The sequence below is a fragment of the Halichoeres trimaculatus genome, unplaced genomic scaffold, assembly GCF_033239565.1.
Source record: "Halichoeres trimaculatus isolate MK-OKI-2021-1 unplaced genomic scaffold, fHalTri1.1 fHalTri1_scaffold_5, whole genome shotgun sequence".
NCBI classification, from domain to species: domain Eukaryota; kingdom Metazoa; phylum Chordata; class Actinopteri; order Labriformes; family Labridae; genus Halichoeres; species Halichoeres trimaculatus.
Window position 1 is genome coordinate 22,590,806 of NW_027437183.1, and position 20,279 is coordinate 22,611,084.

At 42.3% G+C, this 20,279-nt stretch overlaps 1 protein-coding gene across 2 annotated transcripts in view; it reads right to left on the minus strand.

Annotated features, from left to right (window-relative positions):
- The window catches only part of lmx1bb (LIM homeobox transcription factor 1, beta b), a 51,313-nt gene extending 38,346 nt beyond the window's left edge, over positions 1–12,967 (minus strand). Inside the window, exons 1-3 of one of the 2 annotated variants that reach the window (XM_074669284.1) lie at positions 12,701–12,967; positions 12,222–12,344; positions 11,555–11,741 (exon numbers count right to left, since the gene is read on the minus strand). In XM_074669284.1, the coding sequence (XP_074525385.1) occupies positions 11,555–11,741; positions 12,222–12,291 (257 nt within the window). In that variant the 5' untranslated portion in view covers positions 12,292–12,344; positions 12,701–12,967. Of the gene's footprint in view, positions 1–11,554; positions 11,742–12,221 lie in introns of both variants that reach the window. The other variant, XM_074669283.1, reaches the window with a different exon arrangement.
- Between the last annotated feature and the right edge of the window lie 7,312 nt (positions 12,968–20,279).

A 20,279-nucleotide genomic window follows, 5' to 3' on the forward strand; every position in this document is an offset into this window, starting at 1 on the left:
AGCTCTGTTGACCAGTGCAGAACTTTCAATCACTTACTAAAGAGTCGCTTAGTTTTCCACAGTCACTGATGTCAGCTCAAGGTTAACACATGAATCTGTTCTTCTGTGGGCCGTGCTGACCTGAGGGATCCTCAGAGTTTTATCCATAAGTCGAATGTAGTACGAACAAAGGTTGTGATGTCTGTCCCAGGTCGCTTCGAGTGGATGTTGAAGGCATGTTGTCTAATCTGAGCCTGTTATACCTCTCTATTTATCCCAGCATGCAAATCTGACACGTACTTCTCAGAGCGCCATCTTCTGGGTAAGATAACAATAAACTTCATCACTCGTGCAGTGGTTGCACCAGCATACTCGTACTTTTTATATTTGTGGAAAAAATGGATCCGTTCCTAAGTAGAAGCTGTGGTGGAGCTGAAACCTATAATAAAATCACAAACGGCAGCGTGTGTGTGGATAGTCTCTTGCGTAGACATACTTGTGGCCAATAAGGAAAACATAAACTTGGTAGTGAAGACCTGAACCTGCATGCAGCCCGGAGAATGTTAATAAGGATTATGGTTAATGCACTTATAATATACACTGCAAAAGCTGGGCATGTTTTGCCACCGTCTTTGAAAGCTTCTGCCAAGCAACACCAACCTTCATGTTTATACTGTAAGAAAAAAAACTCTGGGTCAAATCGAACTTAAAAAAAAGTGCAGCTTCAAATAAGCCAGGACTCTCAGGAGGAAGAGATAGAAATTCCTTCTCTGTCACACAGAACGGGGCTGTAATAATTTTCCCAACATGTAAAGCCATGAGGCGATGCTGATGCCAGGGAGCGTGCTGTGACCCTGCCGACCCCGCGCCTGCTGCCTGGCCTCTGCTTAGTGTAAGCAGCATCCAGCTGAAAGCTACCAGAGGCCTTCATGTGTGTGTGTGTGTGTGTGTGTGTGTGTGTGTGTGATGTTTCCAAGGGAAGATGGACCAATTAATCTGATTATAGTCGCAAATCCTCCGACATGTGTAAGCCTGCCTGCTGCCATGTGCAGTACAGATGTGCGTCCATGTGTGTGTAAGCATGTATGTACCTGTGTGTATCTGATAATGTGATCTGCTGACAGAGTGAGCGTACAGCTCAGAGTTTTTTCACAGAATCAGAAGCTTTATGAAACATATGTGACCTTTAATTTAGGATTGCCTCTTAAAATCGATAAGTCGAAGGATCCGTAACCCTAAATTGAATGACAGAAGAAAACAGAAAGGTGTCTTCTCTCAAACAAACCTGGCAACTAGAGCAGATTAGAGCATTTCTGAGTTAAAATCAACACTTTTCTAAAGCTTTGTCTTTGGGCCTAAGTGGATTAAGTTGCAGCTGATCGTAGCTGTTAAACAGGAAAAATCCTTCACGGTTCAGTCATATTGTTTAAAACAAGGGTTTAAGACAGTTTGGGCTTGAGTATTTAAATTTCTGGCTGACAGCTTTCTCTTTTTGGTGCCTCATCGAAAAGTTATAAAGCTCTGATGAGGAGTTTTGTTTTCTGGGCTGAAGAAACCAAAAGATTTCAATCAAAATCTTAAATCGGAAGAGTGTACGTTGACTCACAGGAGAGAAACTACATTTCTCCAATGCCATTTTTCAAACTTTTATCATTCTTATCAATGGGAGTGTGTGTTTCCGGAGCAGCTCGTAGGTCAGCTGTAACTGTACTCAGATACACGCTGTGGGTGAGTAGTTGTTCTTCGGAAGTCAGAGAGCGACAGTTAACAGTACCTGAAATGAAATACTGGGTGAAATAGTAAACCCTCTGTCAAAGCTTTCGCGGTCTGTTTAAAAACACAACACCCGAGCACTTAGGGGTTTTAAACAGCCTCTTTTCATTGGCATGGCTATGAATATGCCTATTCTGAGGGAGATCCTTTCATTTCCAAGCCAGAGATCTGAGTCAGTCACAGCTCGCCCGTATGTTTGAGCCGCTGACTGCAGCCTGCAGCTGAGGGGCGGGAGGAAGTGGAACGAGGAGCTGACAGACAGGGCCTGATACTGCGCTTCCACCACAGGCCAATCCCCAGCTAACCCCTGTGCTGACAGCCAGGATGTAGCACTCATCCACAGGCCACAGCCCAGGCTCTGGGGCCCAGGAAAAGGAGAGCAAGGAGAGCAGGGAGCGGGTCGGCCTGCTGATGATGGAGAGGGGTGGGGTGGGGTGGTGGTTTGGGTGGCACGCACCGCTTTCTGCATGGAGAGGAGAATCCACAGACTGTGCTGCCTGCTAAAGGCACGTCCACGCTTGGCCCACTGACACACACATGCAAGTGGGCATGCTGCACACACACATGGTAACACACATGCAAGGACATTCACACAGGAATGCAAAATACACACTTCAATGCAAAGTAAAGCTGGAGCCTTTGAGAGAGGAGATCAACATGGTGTGTCAAGAGGCAGACATAAAGACACGTTCACACCACAAACACTCCAAGTGGCATTTTCCCTCAAACCAGATTTTCTGGTTACTTTACAGATTAAAGTGGAGAAGTGAAACCATCCAACGCAGACATAACAGATGACGGCCTCGTCCTGTTTCCTCTGACTGAGCGCTTTCACTGACAGTCCAAGTCATAAGAAACATTCATCCAGAAAGCAGTGAAGGCAAAGGAAACTTTAACCTCTGAAGCCAGACCTGACTGATTACAGGACCTCATCAAAACTTCACATCTCTAATCGGTTTTGCGAGTTTTAGAAGAAGGGAAAGCTGCAGGTCAATAAATAACACGATTCTAGTCGGTGCTGAGCAGAAGCACAGTGGAGTGGTGAAGGTTGAGAGGCCAGCGGCGACCCCGGCCGCACGCTGCGAGAGGGCTCCTCTCAGAGCCAGAGCTGTCTCTCCAGCTGGGATCACAACACAACTTTTGAGCTCTGGTTTCAGAGCACGACTTGGGCCTGCAGCGCAGTGTGCTCCCCCTGCGAGGCTGGGCCTGCAGGGCCGGCGCTCAGACAGACAGACAGACACTTAGGGGGGTCAGTCAACCCACCCACTCTCAGAGGGAGGCCAGCGACAAGCATTGAGGCCAAAGAATGAATGATTGGGGTCGCTTCAGACTTCGCTCTGCTGTTTTTTTTTTTAAAGTTGAGTTTAGCTTTTGCATGAATCCTCCTCCACCTACGCCCGCTATTTCTGTTCAGTGGGTTTCCCGCTGAAGTGACCCCAGAGGCAGATTCTGTGCATAAATAATGTGCTCTGAGGTTGAATCAAACAACACTATCGGCTAGAGGAGGAAAATTTAGATGAATGGAGCAAACAACACAGCCTCTACCTGCAGCAACACATTTTTCTTATCAAGTCAAGCGAGGAGAAATCTCTATCCAGAGAGCAGCAGCAGCAGACACACAGAAACACTCTGAAAAATCTTTATGTTTTATCCCCTGATCCATCCATCCCTTTCACAGACACCAGATCATTTTGCAGCGTTCAGGAGTCGTGGAATTTCCCAAAGAAGATGTATTGTTGGAGCTTTCTGGGAAATATTAATACAGAGCCAGCAAAGGGAAGGTAAAAGAAGAGGAGAGGGGTGAGCAGGGGGTGAGGTACAGACACTCAGTATCACGGCCGTGCTCCCTGATGATAAAAAGCCTCCTTCAGACACACGTCTCTACTGTTTGCCACCTTCTTTTATGCACAACATGATGTCTGTGTTACGGACAGCCCTCTGGGACGTCGGTGGAGGTGAGTGTCTCGTAAGAATCCATGATGGACAGCGGCCTTCTCCTCACACACTCCGCTGTCATCGCTGCACATTCTCCACATCTGCCTCCTCTTACACCGCTTAGCCCTGCTCTTACCAAGCCCCCGTCATCTCCACTCCCCCCCCATCAGGATCATCCAAATATTTCCCCTCGCTGCTTTTTGAAGCTTCCATGGGTCACGGGACCTCATGCACAAATCATGCTGGCTTGCCGTGGGGGGGCCGGTCATGGAGGACGGGGGCCGCTCTGACACGTAGAAACTCAATCTGCACTGTTTTCATACATGGGTTATTTTTCTTGCCAAGACAGCATCACCAATCAGCGGGCCGCTCTAAACAGAACAGAGTTTAGGGAGCTCTGGCTGTGGATGCCGGTCCTGGCAGCTGATTTCCACCATAACTCCCCAGCCGCACCAGCGGGAAGAGACGGAGAGTAAATTCAGAGAGCCTGACAGCCTGCAACGGTTTAACACGGGGGGTTAGCCCCAAATACATAGCTCTGGGTTTATGTTGATGGATGGATAACCAAATCCCTCTCATTGTTTGCAATAAAACATAGATGTTAGTTTTTACACTGTGACACCACACTTGCTACGGAGCTGAATTATGATCTAGAGAGGAAAGAGACCTGACAAATGCACAAACTTAGTCAGACGCCAGATTTAGGAACTTGTATTTTGGAAACGCGAGGGAAGAAATAACAAAGTCAAACACACACGGATAATGAAAGAATCAAAGCAGCTCTGCAGTGTGTGGGCACAGGAGGTTCAGCAGCGACGGCAGAATTTTCATAACACAGAATATTGGACTGGTCCTCAAAGCAGGCCGGTAAACAGGACAGACAGAGAGGGATGAGCCGTGCGGACCTTCCCCTCCCTCCTGCAGAGCACAGCAGCTCAGAGTGAGAGGAGAAGCTGGGCAGGAATCTGGAAGTGCTGGTTAAAGTAATCACATTGGTTTCACTGCATCTGATCTGCAGTCTAACAGACTTCCAAACAGTTGAATGAGTAAATAAAGTGCCCCAGGGGACTCCCGCTGGAGATGGATTACCACAAGGGTTCACACACAAAAGGAGCCGAAGCCCCACAACCCCGATGTGAGTCGTGGACAAAAGCCTGGTGTTGGACCTCGACCAGGGAAACCGGCAAACTTTATTAATCTCATCCTAGACTCAACCTCCCGCCACCGCGCTCAGCTCAGAGACACACTCATGCTCTGCTGCGTTCAGGTACCCCGTCTGAATCACAGGTATTTGCGCCTCTGTGACGGGATGAACATGTCTCTGTGACCGTGTGTGTGAGCAAACATCTCAACATACTGTAGAAGCACAAACGCGCTCGCCTGGTTGTGTACGCGTCCGCTCGAGTGCATAGACCACATAAGATGAGTCTCATGCTCACTTGGCTGTGGAGGCCGGGGTCTGGAGGGGGACTAAGGGCCGTGGCATTCTGCGGCCCCCATCCCACCCTGGCCCCATTCTTCCCCCTTTTCTGGGCCTGACACAAATAAAAGGATTAGGAGCCCCCGTTTCCGTCAGACCCTCCATTCAAGACAAAGCTCTGACCAGCTTAGTGTCACACTTAATGATAAAAGTGCAAATCTCTGTCAGTCACTTTGTGCAGGAATACCGGTATTTGGAGGGCTAATCTCATTTGATGAAGATTAAAAGGAGTAAAAAAAAAAGAAAGACAAAGAAATGCAGCATCTGGACAAAAAAATCTCTCAAATTTAACAAAATGTGACAAACAGCTACAAAGATGGTGTGCTGAAATGTGTCTTTAAGATCCAGAGTGAACGTGAGACAGTGGAAAAGCTTAGATTAGAGACAAAGAAAGAAGAGAGGAAGCAAGTGTACACACACACACACACGCACTCACACTCACACAGACATGCGCCCACACCCTCACAAAAACCTGGGGTGTATGTAGACAAACACACAGCTCTGCCCATTCCCATGTAGAGCTAGAATGTGTGACGTGAGTGTGAGAGTAAGCCTTGGGCACACAACAGTCTGAATGCAGCACTTGCCACTATGATGCCAGTCCTCTCTAGTGTATCTGTGAAAAGCCTACGTGTTGGAAAAACATTCCAGAGTGGGATCACGTATACACAGTTGGGGCCAGCAGCGATACTGCGAGCCAGCGGCAGAGGCCATGTCTCAATTTCTCATGCACGTTCGACTGGGGGCCGCCTGGAGAAACAAGTGTGGGCTACTTCCAGAGAGCGACGAAGGAGCAGAACGAGACAAACAGATTCTGAAATGTGATTAAAAACACATGAAAAATGCGCAGGAGTAATTTTGCCAACACAGACATACCGTAAATGATATTTATAAGGAAGAGCGAAACTGCAAGCGCTTAAAATGTTAAATCCTTCTGATTTAAACATGTAATCTGGCAAATTGAAATAGAAAACATTTGCTGAGTGTGTGTATTTCTCTGCTGCTCGCTCTAAGAAGCCTATTATAGTATTTCGCAGATTTGGCCAAAATCTAATTTGTAAATTGCCTTTAATGGTTTGTGGTAGGCTTCCTTTTTTGTTATGAAGAGTTGTCATGCTGTGAAAATAAACCTGAAGGCCCGAGGACTTGGAGCCAGTAATGAAAATCAGTACGCTGCCGAGGCCGATGGCTCTCCCTCCACCGTCACTGATTAGCATTCCCGATTGACTGACATGTCCCACTGGCTGCCTAACAGCCGGCTTTAGGAGATGAGGTTAAATTGTGGCTACCAACAAATTGCATGCTTGAGTTCCTCTGCACCCCTCTGCTATCATCCAGTGTAATGTGAGCACACCAGGCAGATCCCAGTGCAGATCCTTCTCCTCCCACCCCCACACACAAAGCCACAGAGACCTCGCTCCACATCCCTCGCCACCAGTCTGGCCTCTAAAGTGGTGATGGGCATTACCGTGGCTGAGCCTCTGCGGCTTCCCGGAGCGTCCTGCAAAGTGCTTTGTGCTCCAAGTATCCTAATAGCCCCCCCCCCTTTCTCTCTTTCTCTCTGACACACACACCCACTCATTTCTGCTAAAACACACAGCGGAAATGCCTTTACAAAAATAAACCTTTGTGAAGTCACCTGATAATACAGCAGATTTACCGGCAGCATCTCAGGAAACATGCAGGGAATACAAACAGCGGACTGCTCAACGCTTTATGCATGAATGTGGCGTGAAATTTATCACAGCTCTGTTCATATATTCAAGTAAAACAATATGTTTGAATCAAATATTTATCACTGAACCAGGAAAAAAAAAACATAGAGGTACGAGGATTTTACTCCAGATGCAAATAAATGTGACTCTAACAGGTCCTTTAATGGGTAAATACATCGAGTGGGTATGTTGGGGTGTGTTGGGGTGGGGTGGGGTTGCAAACCATGAGATGACAGATGATGCATCCTCGTATGCTGCAGGGACAGGCCGAGCCATGTTGACATAAAACCCAATACTTCCTTACAGAGGAGCGGGGCCAGCTTCAGCCAGCTCCTCGCCGAGCACTAAAAAATCCCAGCAAGCTGAAGCAATATTATCCAGCTTAGTGTTTCTAACATTAGATTTGTCTCTCTGTAGAGGTCCTCTTTTATTTACCCAAGAGCAGCAGCTAAAGACTCGTTTTTATCCTTTTTAGGGAGAATTATAAAAAAAAAAATACAAGTGGAGTAAAAAGTTAGGAAGCTCTGCTGAAGAGAAATGTGCACCCACAGCACAGAGCTGCTTTTAAAATACTTTAGCAGGACCGAGGATGGTCTTTAATTAACTGCAAAACTGCCCGGCTAGCCTGACAACACAAACTACATCCTGGCTTTTTTTTTTTTTCCTTTTTCTGTTTTGGTGTGCATGTGAGTGTTCACAAAGTGCCAGGCCACGCGGGAGTGTCCTAGAGTGAATAAAAAAAACACACACACACACATGTACGGTGTGCTAACACAGGAACCCTGCAGCCGTCAGCATCTCTCCAGCATGAGCACACACACACACATTCACACACACACACACACACACACACACACACACACACACACACACACACACACACACACACACACACACACACACACACACACACACACACACACAATGCTGCAGCAGCGTCCCAAGCACAGCTAATTAAAAAACAACAATTTCACAGGAGGGCACTCCAAACAGTTTCTAAAAAGCAGCTCTCAGCACACCAGGGGATCGTCCAGCAGCGTGCACGGGAGGTGAGACAGGTTTCTGGGAGCTCTGCTTTTTATGGCTTCATCACTGCTGTGTTTTTCTACTACTCATACAACCATGACCTCAATTTCATTCTGCTTACTGCTACGTGAATAAAAAATAAATGTAGGAAAAAAAATCTGCACGCTGATGCTTAGGGAAAAGTTACAAATGAAACACTCGAAAATAAAATTTAGCTGGACGGTAAAACTTTATAGAGCGTGGAAAAGTATCCACAGTGGAATGCATCAGCAGGACCCAAAGCAGGCCGTATGGTATATTTAGTTAATGTTATGTTTCTTATAGAAGGAGTCCGTGGCAGTTCTCTAACAAGGCAGTCCATTACAGGGGTGTCGTCCTGTGATAGGCCTTATTACACTCGCTCCCTTCAAAGCATCTGCTTGGTTAGAGGAGAGCTCTCCCCAGGGAAAAGATCTCCCTCTTTCTAATGATGTATAATTGACCTCCAAACACCAGGGCACAACAAACTCTCTCAGTGTGGTGTAATTCCACTCTACCTTTTACATACCGCCCGTCTCGTTTGAGCTTGTTCCTCCTCTACGGCTATGGCTCCCGTCCAACTGACAGCTCTGCCTTTTTGCCTTCAATTTTTATCAAACCTGCGCTGAAATACCCTCACAAAAAGCTCCTCTGGATCCCAGCATTTCTCCTCTTTTAGCATAAATTTTGTTTTATTGCCCCCTGTGGAAAATAAGCCTGACATCTGCACATTTGATTTATTTCTGGGGCCCTAAATCTTACACACTCCTCATTCACAAAAATACCTACAAAGCGAGGATAAACACAGGTCAGCCGCGTGGCGTAAAACGGAGGCAAACATAAGGGATAAAGGCTAATAAAATCCAATCTTGTTACTATATAATTGCACTATATGGAGCGGGATGTGTTGAACTGTGTTGGTGGGAGGTTTAATAACACAGTACACAATTGTTTTCCCCCGTCTGCACTTAAACCTGTTCCAAAGGTGCCAAAAAAGACTGCTTGCCAATTCCTTGATTTATTATAGGCAGTGAGAGCTGATTACGGGGCATGAATCAGTTGCTGTAGGAATGTAATTAGGCACGAAGACCTCTGCAAGGCTAGGTGCTCTCTTCACAGCCCAGAGCAGTTTGTGGGCTGACAAATGCATCTTAAATGGGTGTCATAAAAGTCAAAAAGGTGCCAATTACATCCTTAAGTATCCCATCAATGCAAACAGAATAAACAACAAAAAAGGAGATACTTGTGTCTGCGTGATGGGAGGGGGCCTGCAGCTAGCATTTAACCTGGGAGGGTTTTAAAAAAAAAAAGTGTGAGAAGGAGGGTGAAGAATTAAAAGATGTGATGGATAACAGAGTGTGAGGGCAGGCTGTCGCCCAGCAGGTTGTTGTGTTTGGATGGGGGTGATCCGGGTTGCCACACAGGCTCACACACAGCATTCAAATTAGCAAATGTAGCAGAGGAGACGGAGTCACACAGCAAATACAGAGCGTCACAAGCATGGGTGTGAGTTTGAAAATTACTCAAAGGCAAAATAAATCTTTCCTTTCCACCTCTGCGTGTTTATTTCTGCCGTGAACTCTTGAAACACGCCCAGGAAATTAAAAAAAAGTGGACAGTGTCGAAACAGGCCGAGGAAAGAGATCCCTCTCCCTCTTTCAGCTTCCAGCCACCTCTGAGCTGTGACGCTGTGACTCCGGTATCCCTGAGTTACCGCTATGAATTTTTCCATTGTTATCAGCCCACTACACTCCTGTCACAGAGCCGGATGAATGGCACGCATGGCAATAGATGTAACCCTTTGTTGCTGGCGAGGTATCTAGCAGAGAGCTATAATGTCCCGGTAATCGAAGTAGAATTGTTGAAAAGGCCGCACACAAAAAGCTGAAAATTCAGTGACAAGCATGAAAAGCGCTCATGTGATGAGAAACACAGGGGCACCCCAGGATCCTCGCAGGGCCAAACAGCCACCCTCAGCATTGTTGTTACCTCTGTTAGAATATTTGGCTCACTTTGACTGCACTCTCTGCTGCTTTTATGTGATAATTATCTAATTAAATCTACTAATTTATCTCACTCCATGGATAATGGCTGACATTTTACCACCTTTAATAAGCCTTAATTAGAGTGTAAAACTTTATCGTATTGCAATATTAAACATTAAGAACATAACTTCTATTATTATGACTATGTATTTATAATTCATAAAATTATTATTTTTAGTAGCTAGAATATTAATAATGCTGTTTTTGTTGAGTGAACATGTTGGTGTAATTTTAGAGAAGTAAATATTTAAATTAATCTATATTCAATCACAATATCCGTCAGAAGCTGTAATCACACTTAATGTAGCAGCTTCTATCAAAGTTATTCCAGATTATGAAACTAAATTATTAATGCCCTCAAAATTATTTATCCACGTTGCGCGTGAGTGCGTGCGTGTAGCGCGAGTGCAAACGTCAAAACTTCGAAATTGTTATTATTGTTACCTTTAAGAATGAGTCAAAGTGAGCGTATTCTGCTGCTGGGCCGACGTATGACTCATATCAGACCAGAGACAGATATTTTCATAACACCGGAAAATTGTGACGGCGCTTCCTGCCGCGTGCTAAAACTGAACTTATTTAGGAAAATAAAATACTCTCAAATATAAAATTACAATATTAAGGGTTTTGATTTTTTTAAAAAAAGAAAAAAGTTTGATGACGTAACATGCGCGAGACAAAAAAGTAAGGTTATTTCAAAAGTCGAATGTTTGAGGCTCAAGGATAAATTAGTTTTTCGTAATAAAAATTATAATTTAAAAAAAAACTATCGCAAAATTAAATCCACCCTGTGCTTCAGATTCACTGTTTTGAAAAAAATATATATCCTATATGTTTTTTTATTTTCCAGTTTGTAAAATATCAACCAGCGGTTTGTGGTGATGGGGAAAGGCCACGCGATGCACCCAGGAAATAGACAGACACACAGATGTGACAGAGCGGAATAAAAAACCGAGACTGCACGCCTGCACACTCTCGGGCCTGAGCGGCAGCACATCCTTTTAGAGCTAAAAACACTCTGGTTCCTTAGAAACAAATGTGGAAAATACCGTGGGCTACCGTGACAATAAAAAAACCCAAACATGATGATAATATATGACCGCTAATGCGAGCGTCGTTCAGCCAATGTGAGCTCTGAGCTGCACATATTCTAAATTTCTTATTTAAAATTTGTGGATGTGCAAAAAGCTCAAATTAAAATCTAAATAGTCTTCCTTATTTTAATTTTGATATTATCAATTTACTATTTAAGGAAGCAAAATGTCAAACATGCATTCATCAGTTACGAGAGGTAAGAACAGGTGAAACTGTGTCACACCTTCATGTTGAAAAAATATTTTTTACACTTCATTAAACCCAGAAAAAAAATCAAACATAATTTCAACTACTTGACAGACTTTCAGACTGTGGACAGCGCACGTAAATACACACCTACATGTGTATATGCACACACACACATACAAGGCCTCGAGGCCAGCCACAGACATCTCAGTGTCTTTTTCTCAAATCACTGCACAGCAACCAGAGCCATCTGAAGACAAGCATGGAGGGAGAGAAAGCAGGGGAGCAGATATTGTGCTTACTGTTGGTAGTCGTGTTTGCAGTAAAGTTTCCTTTCTCTGAAGTAACAGCTGGTGGTGAGAGGCTGTTGACACACGGTGCACTGCAAACACTCCTCGTGCCATGAGGAATCGTTGACCCTCATCAGGAAGCGGTCGGAGATGGGACGCTGGCATCCTTCACACACGGAGGGATGATGACAATCGCTGCCTGGAAGAGCGGCAGAGGAGTTATGGGAGAGAGAAGGCCTGAATTAATGACTTCAACGTGTTTCCAAATACGTGGAGCGTTAAATATTTACACACTGGCTTCTTGAGTAAATAAATGTAGGTTTTATTGTGTTTAATTACATAAAAACCGCAGATTAAAGAGTGAATTTGATATTTTCTCCTAAACAAGGCCTCTAGAGCACATCACTCATCCAGCCTGAAGATTACTCCATCACCAAGGATTTATTTAACTGATAATTCCTTGAAAAAAATAACACAAATAACACACATTTTTCATTTCGATTGTATTCCTTTGGGTGCGTAAAAGTGGATTTATCCGGTTTCCACGTGCGTAAATTTAAAGAAATCCGGAATCACTAAGGATGCATGCACAAAGGTGTTATCCACACACACAAATAACAGACTCCCTCTAACACTCCACAGTGGTTTTATGCAGTTTTGAAAAGAATAAGAGCCTTACCGAGCATGACTCCGAGCGTGGCCTGTCCCGAGCGAAGGGGATGATCTTCAATTTTTATGCCGTCCAGCATGATGCACGTCTCGGACTGTTCTCCCACGGAGAGGCGCTCCAGTGACACCAGACCTGTTGCAATATCCATAAGAAGACGATAAAGTCAGACGTGTGACAAGGGGAGATCCACAAAGCCTGCCTGTCTGCTCGTCTGTCTGTGTGGAGGAAGAGGAGCGTAAAAAAGAAGAGGACGCGGAGGAGACCTGTTGAAACCGTCTGAGCTCCGCGCGATACACTCAGCCTGCAGCTCGGAGGAGGGAAATGGAAAATGAGCTTGAGTGGAAGAAATGCAAAAAATTGTCGACTTAGGCTCAGGGTACTTTTAAGTAACGACAGTTTGAGTCGGCTGCATAAATCCCAGCTGAGTGGGAGCAGAGTGTGGAGACTGAAAGCAAACAATAAAGGTGTAAAAGTCTCTGAACAGTCACCTGTTAGGATTAGACACTGAGGAAGCTCTATCTTCTCGTCCTCAAACCGACCGGAGAAAGCTAGGGGAGACTTCTGCACGGAATTACACCCTTGTCAAGGATGAGGCGAAGAAGAAAAAGTTGTCAACAAATCCCCCCAAAAATATCTAAAAGCAGTGTATGTGTGTGTAGGGATGTCCCAGCCGGCAGTAACTCTTTGGAAGTAACGCGGACGGTTGGTTGGTTTGTGCTCCTGTCGCTGCAAAAGTCTGAGATCGAGATTGAAGCGAGTGGATCCTCCCACTCCTGCATGCATGGCTTCACTTTTTTCATTCCCCCCATTCACCGCCGTTGGGATGCGATTGGAGCAGAGTACAGTGCGCTGCACACAGTCCAATAACAACACACACACATACAGACACAGAGAGGCACAGACAGAGCAACCGACCGTCAACAGACAATAGCAGAAAAAATGAGATTTTACAGACACTGTAAAGGCAGAGACAAAACAATAATAACAACTGTTAGGCTCCTTTCATACTGATTTTAACAACAAACGTGACACAAAAACGTTTATAAATCTCTTTTTATGCGTTATCTTATATGTGATATGATACGCTTTCTCTTTAAAAATAAAGGATAAAAAATAAAATGCGTGGAAATAATTCAGTAAAAATTACAACACAATTACCGTTTAAGAAAAAAAATATCAAGCCTTCAGGTATATGACTGGTCTGTATTCTTATTGTATTTGGCTCAGCAGTGGAGCCCAGATGAGCATCTCATGCTCTCTGTGTATTGTTTTCAGTGGAAGCTGCTGTCTCCTTTCAGCTGATGCACCTGGCGATCAGAGTGATAACAGCGCTGCCCGGCGCTGCCAGGGCCAACACACCACGTGGATATCTATCTCTACGTCGAAAACTAGCAAAAAATATTATAAGAATATAAAAAATAAATGATTAAAAAAAATACAAAGTGTGCTTGATTATTTTGCAGGAACGCATCAGCCAGTGTATGGATCGTTTTGTTAGCTTGTTACGTGGGATGTGTGCGTATTTTTGCTGTAAAATCCTGAAAATCAGCTAATATTAGACTTCTAGGTTTTTCAGTTTACTTAACTCACGCATGGGCACGAACGTTGATCACGGTATGATAAATGATCACCAGATATTCATGTACCGTGGCTTAGATGTTAGCAGAGATACGGGGAGTGCTGCACTGAGGCCTGTCTGAAATATCAGGTCTGCTGATGGAGGTACGCCCTGCGTTTGGACCACACGACAAAAAGGTTATACTTAGCCTATATATTTTCTTTTTTAAATGAGCTAGCATACAGCTACAGGCAGGAGGTGAGAGAGGGAGCTATTGGAGTCATTAAAATGCATCTTCAGAGATGCTACACAGTTAAAGGAGCTAATGCTAATAAGGGTTTTAATCCATTGCAATAAATCGCAGCAGGCCTCATAATGAACTACATTAGCTGCTCAATTTAACACACAAAGACATGATACAGACCAACTCTGACAGGCGAGTGTGACTGACAGCAATGATAACAATATTAACAACAATATGTCAAAATATAATATTTGTATTAATGATATATTAAAAAATGAATTTGAGAAATAAATCAGTCAAATAGCCTATTTAGCATTGCTAACAGCAAAAGAATTGAATAAATATCGTTTGAAAGTTAAAAAAAAAAAAAGTATAGTAAAATCTACATTTTCTTCCTCTACAGGTTACTTTTAAGTCTCAGTCAGTGTTTACCTCAGATAAGGACAGGCTGTTTTGTCTCTGAGTCTTTGTGAAGCCTCCAGACGATGACCTGTAGCCCAGATCCGTGCACACAGTTCTGCTGCTACCCTCGCCCTCTGCTGGTCACACAGGGTACTGCTGCAGGGATGACACAGGAGCTCAACACTTGAATGAAAATCAGTAATTTTTCAGTATTTTCACAAAAGGACACATTTAGGAAGAATTGCACAGAAGCCCTAAGAGGTAATACATTTTATTCACTCAGTTTTTCAGATAAAAGAAATAGATTGGTTTTCTGTGGTTCCTTTTCTTCTCCAAAGGTCTCCGCTGATTCATTTTGTTCATAGGGTTAAAAATACAATTTTTCTCATTGCCGTTTTTCAAGATCATACACTTTTTTAGAATCATCTTAGGGTAGTAATGGATTATTTGATCTCATTTTCTTGATGAAATGCTTTTTTTCTTGATACTTTTTGAGGATACAAAAAAATAATAGACTGGTCCCCCAAGTAACAAGTCACACCAATAACAAGCCATGCTGCAATGGCTCACACTGATGAGGTAAATTAGGATTATTTTGTGTATGATTTATTGTGGATTCCAAACTCTGGAGATACCAGTTATGATCATCTGATAAAGCCAAGACCTCACAACTACCTGAAGTCCCCAATAAAATGTGTGGCTGAATGTCTGCTTTGGGCTACCGTAGAAAGGAGTAGTCACAGAAAAGTAAACAAATATAAAGAAACTACGTTTTCTCTGTATATATTACACAAAAGAACACAGTTGTGTTCTCTCTTTATTTGAATCGCTCCATACCTGCCAGTCATGAAGTCATCCTCCCCCGGCTTAGATTTTGTCTCTCCAGTGTCCAGCTTTTCTGACAGCATGGGGTCAAAGCCCTCCGCCTCAAACTATATTGGATTATCTCAGCAATAAGCAGCATTATGAGCTGAACCAAATCAATATCAAATAATCAATGCATTCTTAAAATATATATTTGTATTAAGCCTGTGTTATCCTGCTTGTAGTCCCCCAGCTCCCGCGTTCATTGAGCAGGTATCGGCCGGGTCACTCGTGTGAATGAGGACATCAAACATTCATTCAATAAATCAATCCGCCAACTTTTAGCTCGCGGGTTTTTTAATGAGCGTTTGCGTGACGTGCCCTCCCTCACGTCTGTGCGGAGGAGGGAAAATAAAATACACACACGCACACATTACAGCAGGTGTGAGCATGGGAAGAAACGCTCCACTAAAAAGTTTAAGAAATTAGCTTAAAGTGAGCAGAACTGTTGCGTCCATCGAAAAGGTAAGAGAGCACGCGCTGCTGCAGCTGCGCACATTCCTAAAGCCTCGCGGACAGCTGCGACTCGGATTAAGAGCCTTCAAAATAAGATTAAAATTTCGGTTTAAGGACGGTGATTATGAAAGGAAGAATGCAGAAGAGATGACTTTAAATAAGTGAAAAATGCGTCTAAATAATTGTGCGGTAGTTAAAACAAAAAAGAATTTTATGAATGTTTTGGAATATTTCGGTTTAAACACTCAGTTAGTATAACATTTCAGAGAGGAAACTTAGAAATATAAAACGTTCATCAACTCAATTAAATTTGACGCCTTTTTAAATTTGTCATTTTGACTTAAAGTTTATTTTAAAAAGATATTTTCGAAAAAAGACTTGAACCAAACTAAGCCTTAATAATTCGACGCAATAAATAAATCAAATTAGCCCTCTCTCAGATGTATGCCTCCTCTGAACAAACGCATCAATCAAATTAGAATATAAACATATAGACAATTTATCTGCTTTAATTACATTAACTTCCCGCTGTTTACAGGCCACGCAGGATCCATTCATTATCAGCTCAGAGAGAAACTCAGGAGTGAGTCAGGCCTCAGAGCCTCAGGCTGATCAATGCACCGAGAAACCACACAGAAATAATCCTCACCTCCAACCCGCCTGTTATTACACTGCATATGTGGACTGACACAACACTGCTTTTAGACGAAGCGTTTAAAGTTTCCTGCACTTTGAAATGTGACTGAACCAAAACGCTTTAATTAGAATTATTGAAAAAAATGTGAAAACAGAAAGAAATCTTCTTGCACTTAAAGGAGAAAGTCAGCAAAGCAAAGACATAATGGCTCCCCAAATTGCAGGGCCACAGGACTTTGATAGTTAACTCACTTTGATCTTTTAATGAGTGTTCCGAAGCTCTCCGTGATGCTTTTTTTAAAAGCTCCTTTAATTGTTTGTTGCAGATCTGCACAGCTTTCAGAAAACTGACAGAGCGTCTGCAGCAGCAGCAGTAGAGTTTCTGATGCTTCAGAAACTTAAACTTCTTCTCTCTTATATAATCTTCTTTATTGCACACTGTTGTTTTTTTTTCTCCCGGACTTTCTGAGAAATCCTGCCTCCTGCTTGAAGGTTTGAGGGCAGATCATTTTCATCGTCCAGTCCGGACTCTCTGACCGCTCCTGGATCAGCTTATTGAAGGTTTGCACATCGGCCACTTCTGTAATTGAATCTGTCTTTGCTGAGTCTTTGTGCTGTCTGCAGTTTTTCAGCAGCTCAGAAAAATGTACATTTTTACATCCATAGACGAAATCAGCTTCTGTGAGCTGTTCTAAAAATATTAATGAGAGGTTAGGAGCAGGGCCCCACAGGCCAGAGGGCCCTGGATATGCTGAATTAACAACTGCTTTGATTTAAACCTAGAAAATAAATAAATTAAATATTGTGTTCTTTTAATTTGAAGGGAATTCATACGCATTATTTCCACGCAATAAATACCTACTATTGAGTTTACAGATGGAGTCAGCATAATGAGCTAACATCCTCCCTCTCCACTCTGTCACATTTCTGTTTTTATCGCCTGAGCAACATGACCCGTCTTCCTCAGACGAAAAAAAAAAAAATGATACTGCAGGATAATCTTAACTCCCACGGGATTAGGCCAAAGTATAATACAGCACTGTCAACCCATGCTGTGATTTGTTTATGTTATGATTTATTGGATTCAGCTTTTTTTTCTTTCTCTCTTTTCACTGACAAATTTATTGAGTTCCTGACAGATGGTGTGACAGAGTCTGTGTGTGACAGAGCTGACACACACGACTGAAAAGTGTTTACCTGCAGCTGTGCACTTTGTTAAAACACTGGCTGAAAGTGAGCCCTGATTAAAGTGAGATTAAAAAATGAAGACCTCAAACACAACAATGAAAGACTTAAAAAATACACGTGAAATGATACCAAAACCTGTACTACAACCAGTGCTTTTATCCCTGCTGACTATTTTTAAACAATGTTTTTAGATTATCATACAGTTATTAAAATAGATCATGATAGTGGGTGGGTGTGGATTTACTGGGAATTTAAAGGATATACTGACTTGTAAGCCAGCCTCCTAAGTAGCCTAAATAAATTGCTTTTATCATGAGTTAAAGTTGGGTTTTACTTTAAGTCTAAATCCAAGAGGTAAAATTGTTCAATGATGCTTGTAAAATTAAAATGATTATAATATGTATAATTATTAAATCACAGTACTTTTTGGCTGCTTCAGTTAAAGGTCTAACAATGTTTTTACTGTCTTTGCCTCAGTCAAAGTTGCAGAGTGGACGTCCTCACAGAAACACAGAGCTGTGTGTAAAGTGAGGGCTCATGTGGTGACAGTGATCCAGGATGCAGTCAGATTTATTCTCCATGTCCCCTGACTCAGTCAGAACACACATTATCTCACTGTGCTGTCCTGATACCATCTATTAGACCGCCGGTGGATTCCACGCGAAAGATTCTGTCTATATGAACAACAACACCACCCCCTGCTGGACAAAACCAGGCAGTACAACTCACGACTCAACTGCAAATCAACGAGAAAAAAAAAGTATCGTCACAGTAAAATACAACAACAAAAAACATTAGAAAATGAACAGAAAAGAAAATTGCTATCTCACCATGATATTTTATTCCAAAAACTCAGAGTTCTTGACTCTGGAGTTTTCTAAAGTTTTCTTTTGTTCAAATCTCTATTTAATTAGTTTGACATAGTTCTCAAGTTTGTTTAAATGACTTTGATTTGGGCAAGTGTAAATTAATTTGTTTTCTAAACTCTTACTACATCTGAATTACTTTCCAAAGCAGGTTTTTAGTTTTCTTAACTCTGCTTGATGAGAATTTAAAAAAACAATTCAAAAGAATCACCTACTTTTATTTACACTAATGACATATACTCTGTGTATACTCATTTAGAGAATCATGGTGTTCTACTAATCTGATGATATTTAATTTATTTACAAAAAAAAGAAAGAAGAAAAAAGGAAATAAATATGACAAAAAAAAAGTATCCTTTATCTTTTGGTTGATATGCAACTGAACAACAGTTTTTCCATCACAGGACTTTACTGTTTCTAAAATACTTTATTTTTAAATTTATTACAAATAACATAATCCAACTGTTATTATCTGACAAAATTAAATGTAGTTTTTTTTTTTTTAAATTAATGTTCCTCATTGCCATATTTGTTTTTACTTGTACATGTTGCGACCAGTCTAACACCTTTAACTGTAAATGTTTAGCTAGCTTGTTCCATCTGTGTCATAAGAAGATCAAGCACAAGTATAAGCACAAACATTTAGTGCAAATGCAGTGTTTGCATTTACAAACCATAGTAACAAAAAAAGTCACGTTTTTGAAATTTTGTAATTAAAAAGATCTGCACTTATTTTGCAGCAAACACTAAAAAGAAATTTCCCTGTTTCATGTTTTACAACTAAAAATGACAAACATCTAAAAGGAAAACAATATGAAGAAACATAACTATTACATAAAAGTATTCTTTCCATTAGTGTTAAACTTTAAGTTATTCTTATTTTGCTTTTAATCCCCCAGAGACATTTGACAAATGACTAAAACAGCATTTTTGTGTCATAATTCATGATCTTCATATGATTATACTTTGTTGTTGTTGTCATAAAAAAATTGAGTTGTCAGTTTAGTGGGGCCTTTTTTATTTTTGGCCCACAGTCAAAATGGTAATTTAAAACAAAAAAGGTTTGCAAATTTTGAAACCAACTTTTCCTCTTCCAGAGGATTATCTTCAAAACATTCAACAAAGTTTTTCAAAGTTGAGTCACAGATGGTAACAGATGAAACATTATGAAACACAGCAATAACTAAAGCTCTTGATCCTGTGATGTGGGGATCTCCCCATCCCTTCTGTTTCACTTCACACACAGGCCACAGCCAAACATCTTCATGTGAGCTTAAGCTGTGCAGACACATGAGGAACAACTTAAACTTTCTCGGTCATTTCAAACTAAATTAAACTTTGGGCTCCAAATGTCCCCGAGAGAAACGCACCCACAAGTATCTGTGACCTTCTCTGACTGCTGATGAGCACCTGAGAAATCTTAAATCTCTCTCCAACCGAGCAACATTTCATCCCCCACCCAGAGGTGCTGAGTGGAGCAGCGACGCAGAAACAAAACAATACTTTGGCCTCAGAGAGCACTTGAAAATCTTTGGCTCGTGTGCATACAAAACTGATGCCGTATAGTCAGCATCGCCTCGGTGGGATACGTGGAATTTGTTGTTACGTGACTGTTTTCATCATTAGCAAAAACCTCGGAGCTCAGGGAAGATTTGCAGGCCTTTCATCAGACGATCATGTTATTCAGTGGATTTGTCTCCGCAGAAATAATGTTTCCTCTGACACAGGAGAGGGGAGGCTGCAGGAGGCCAGGAGCATGATTTTAGGATGTGTGCCATTAACAACAAGCGTACCCGCTCCTCATGTGGAATGCATAAATTCTCTTTCTGCTGAATAAAGTGTGTGTGCTCTCA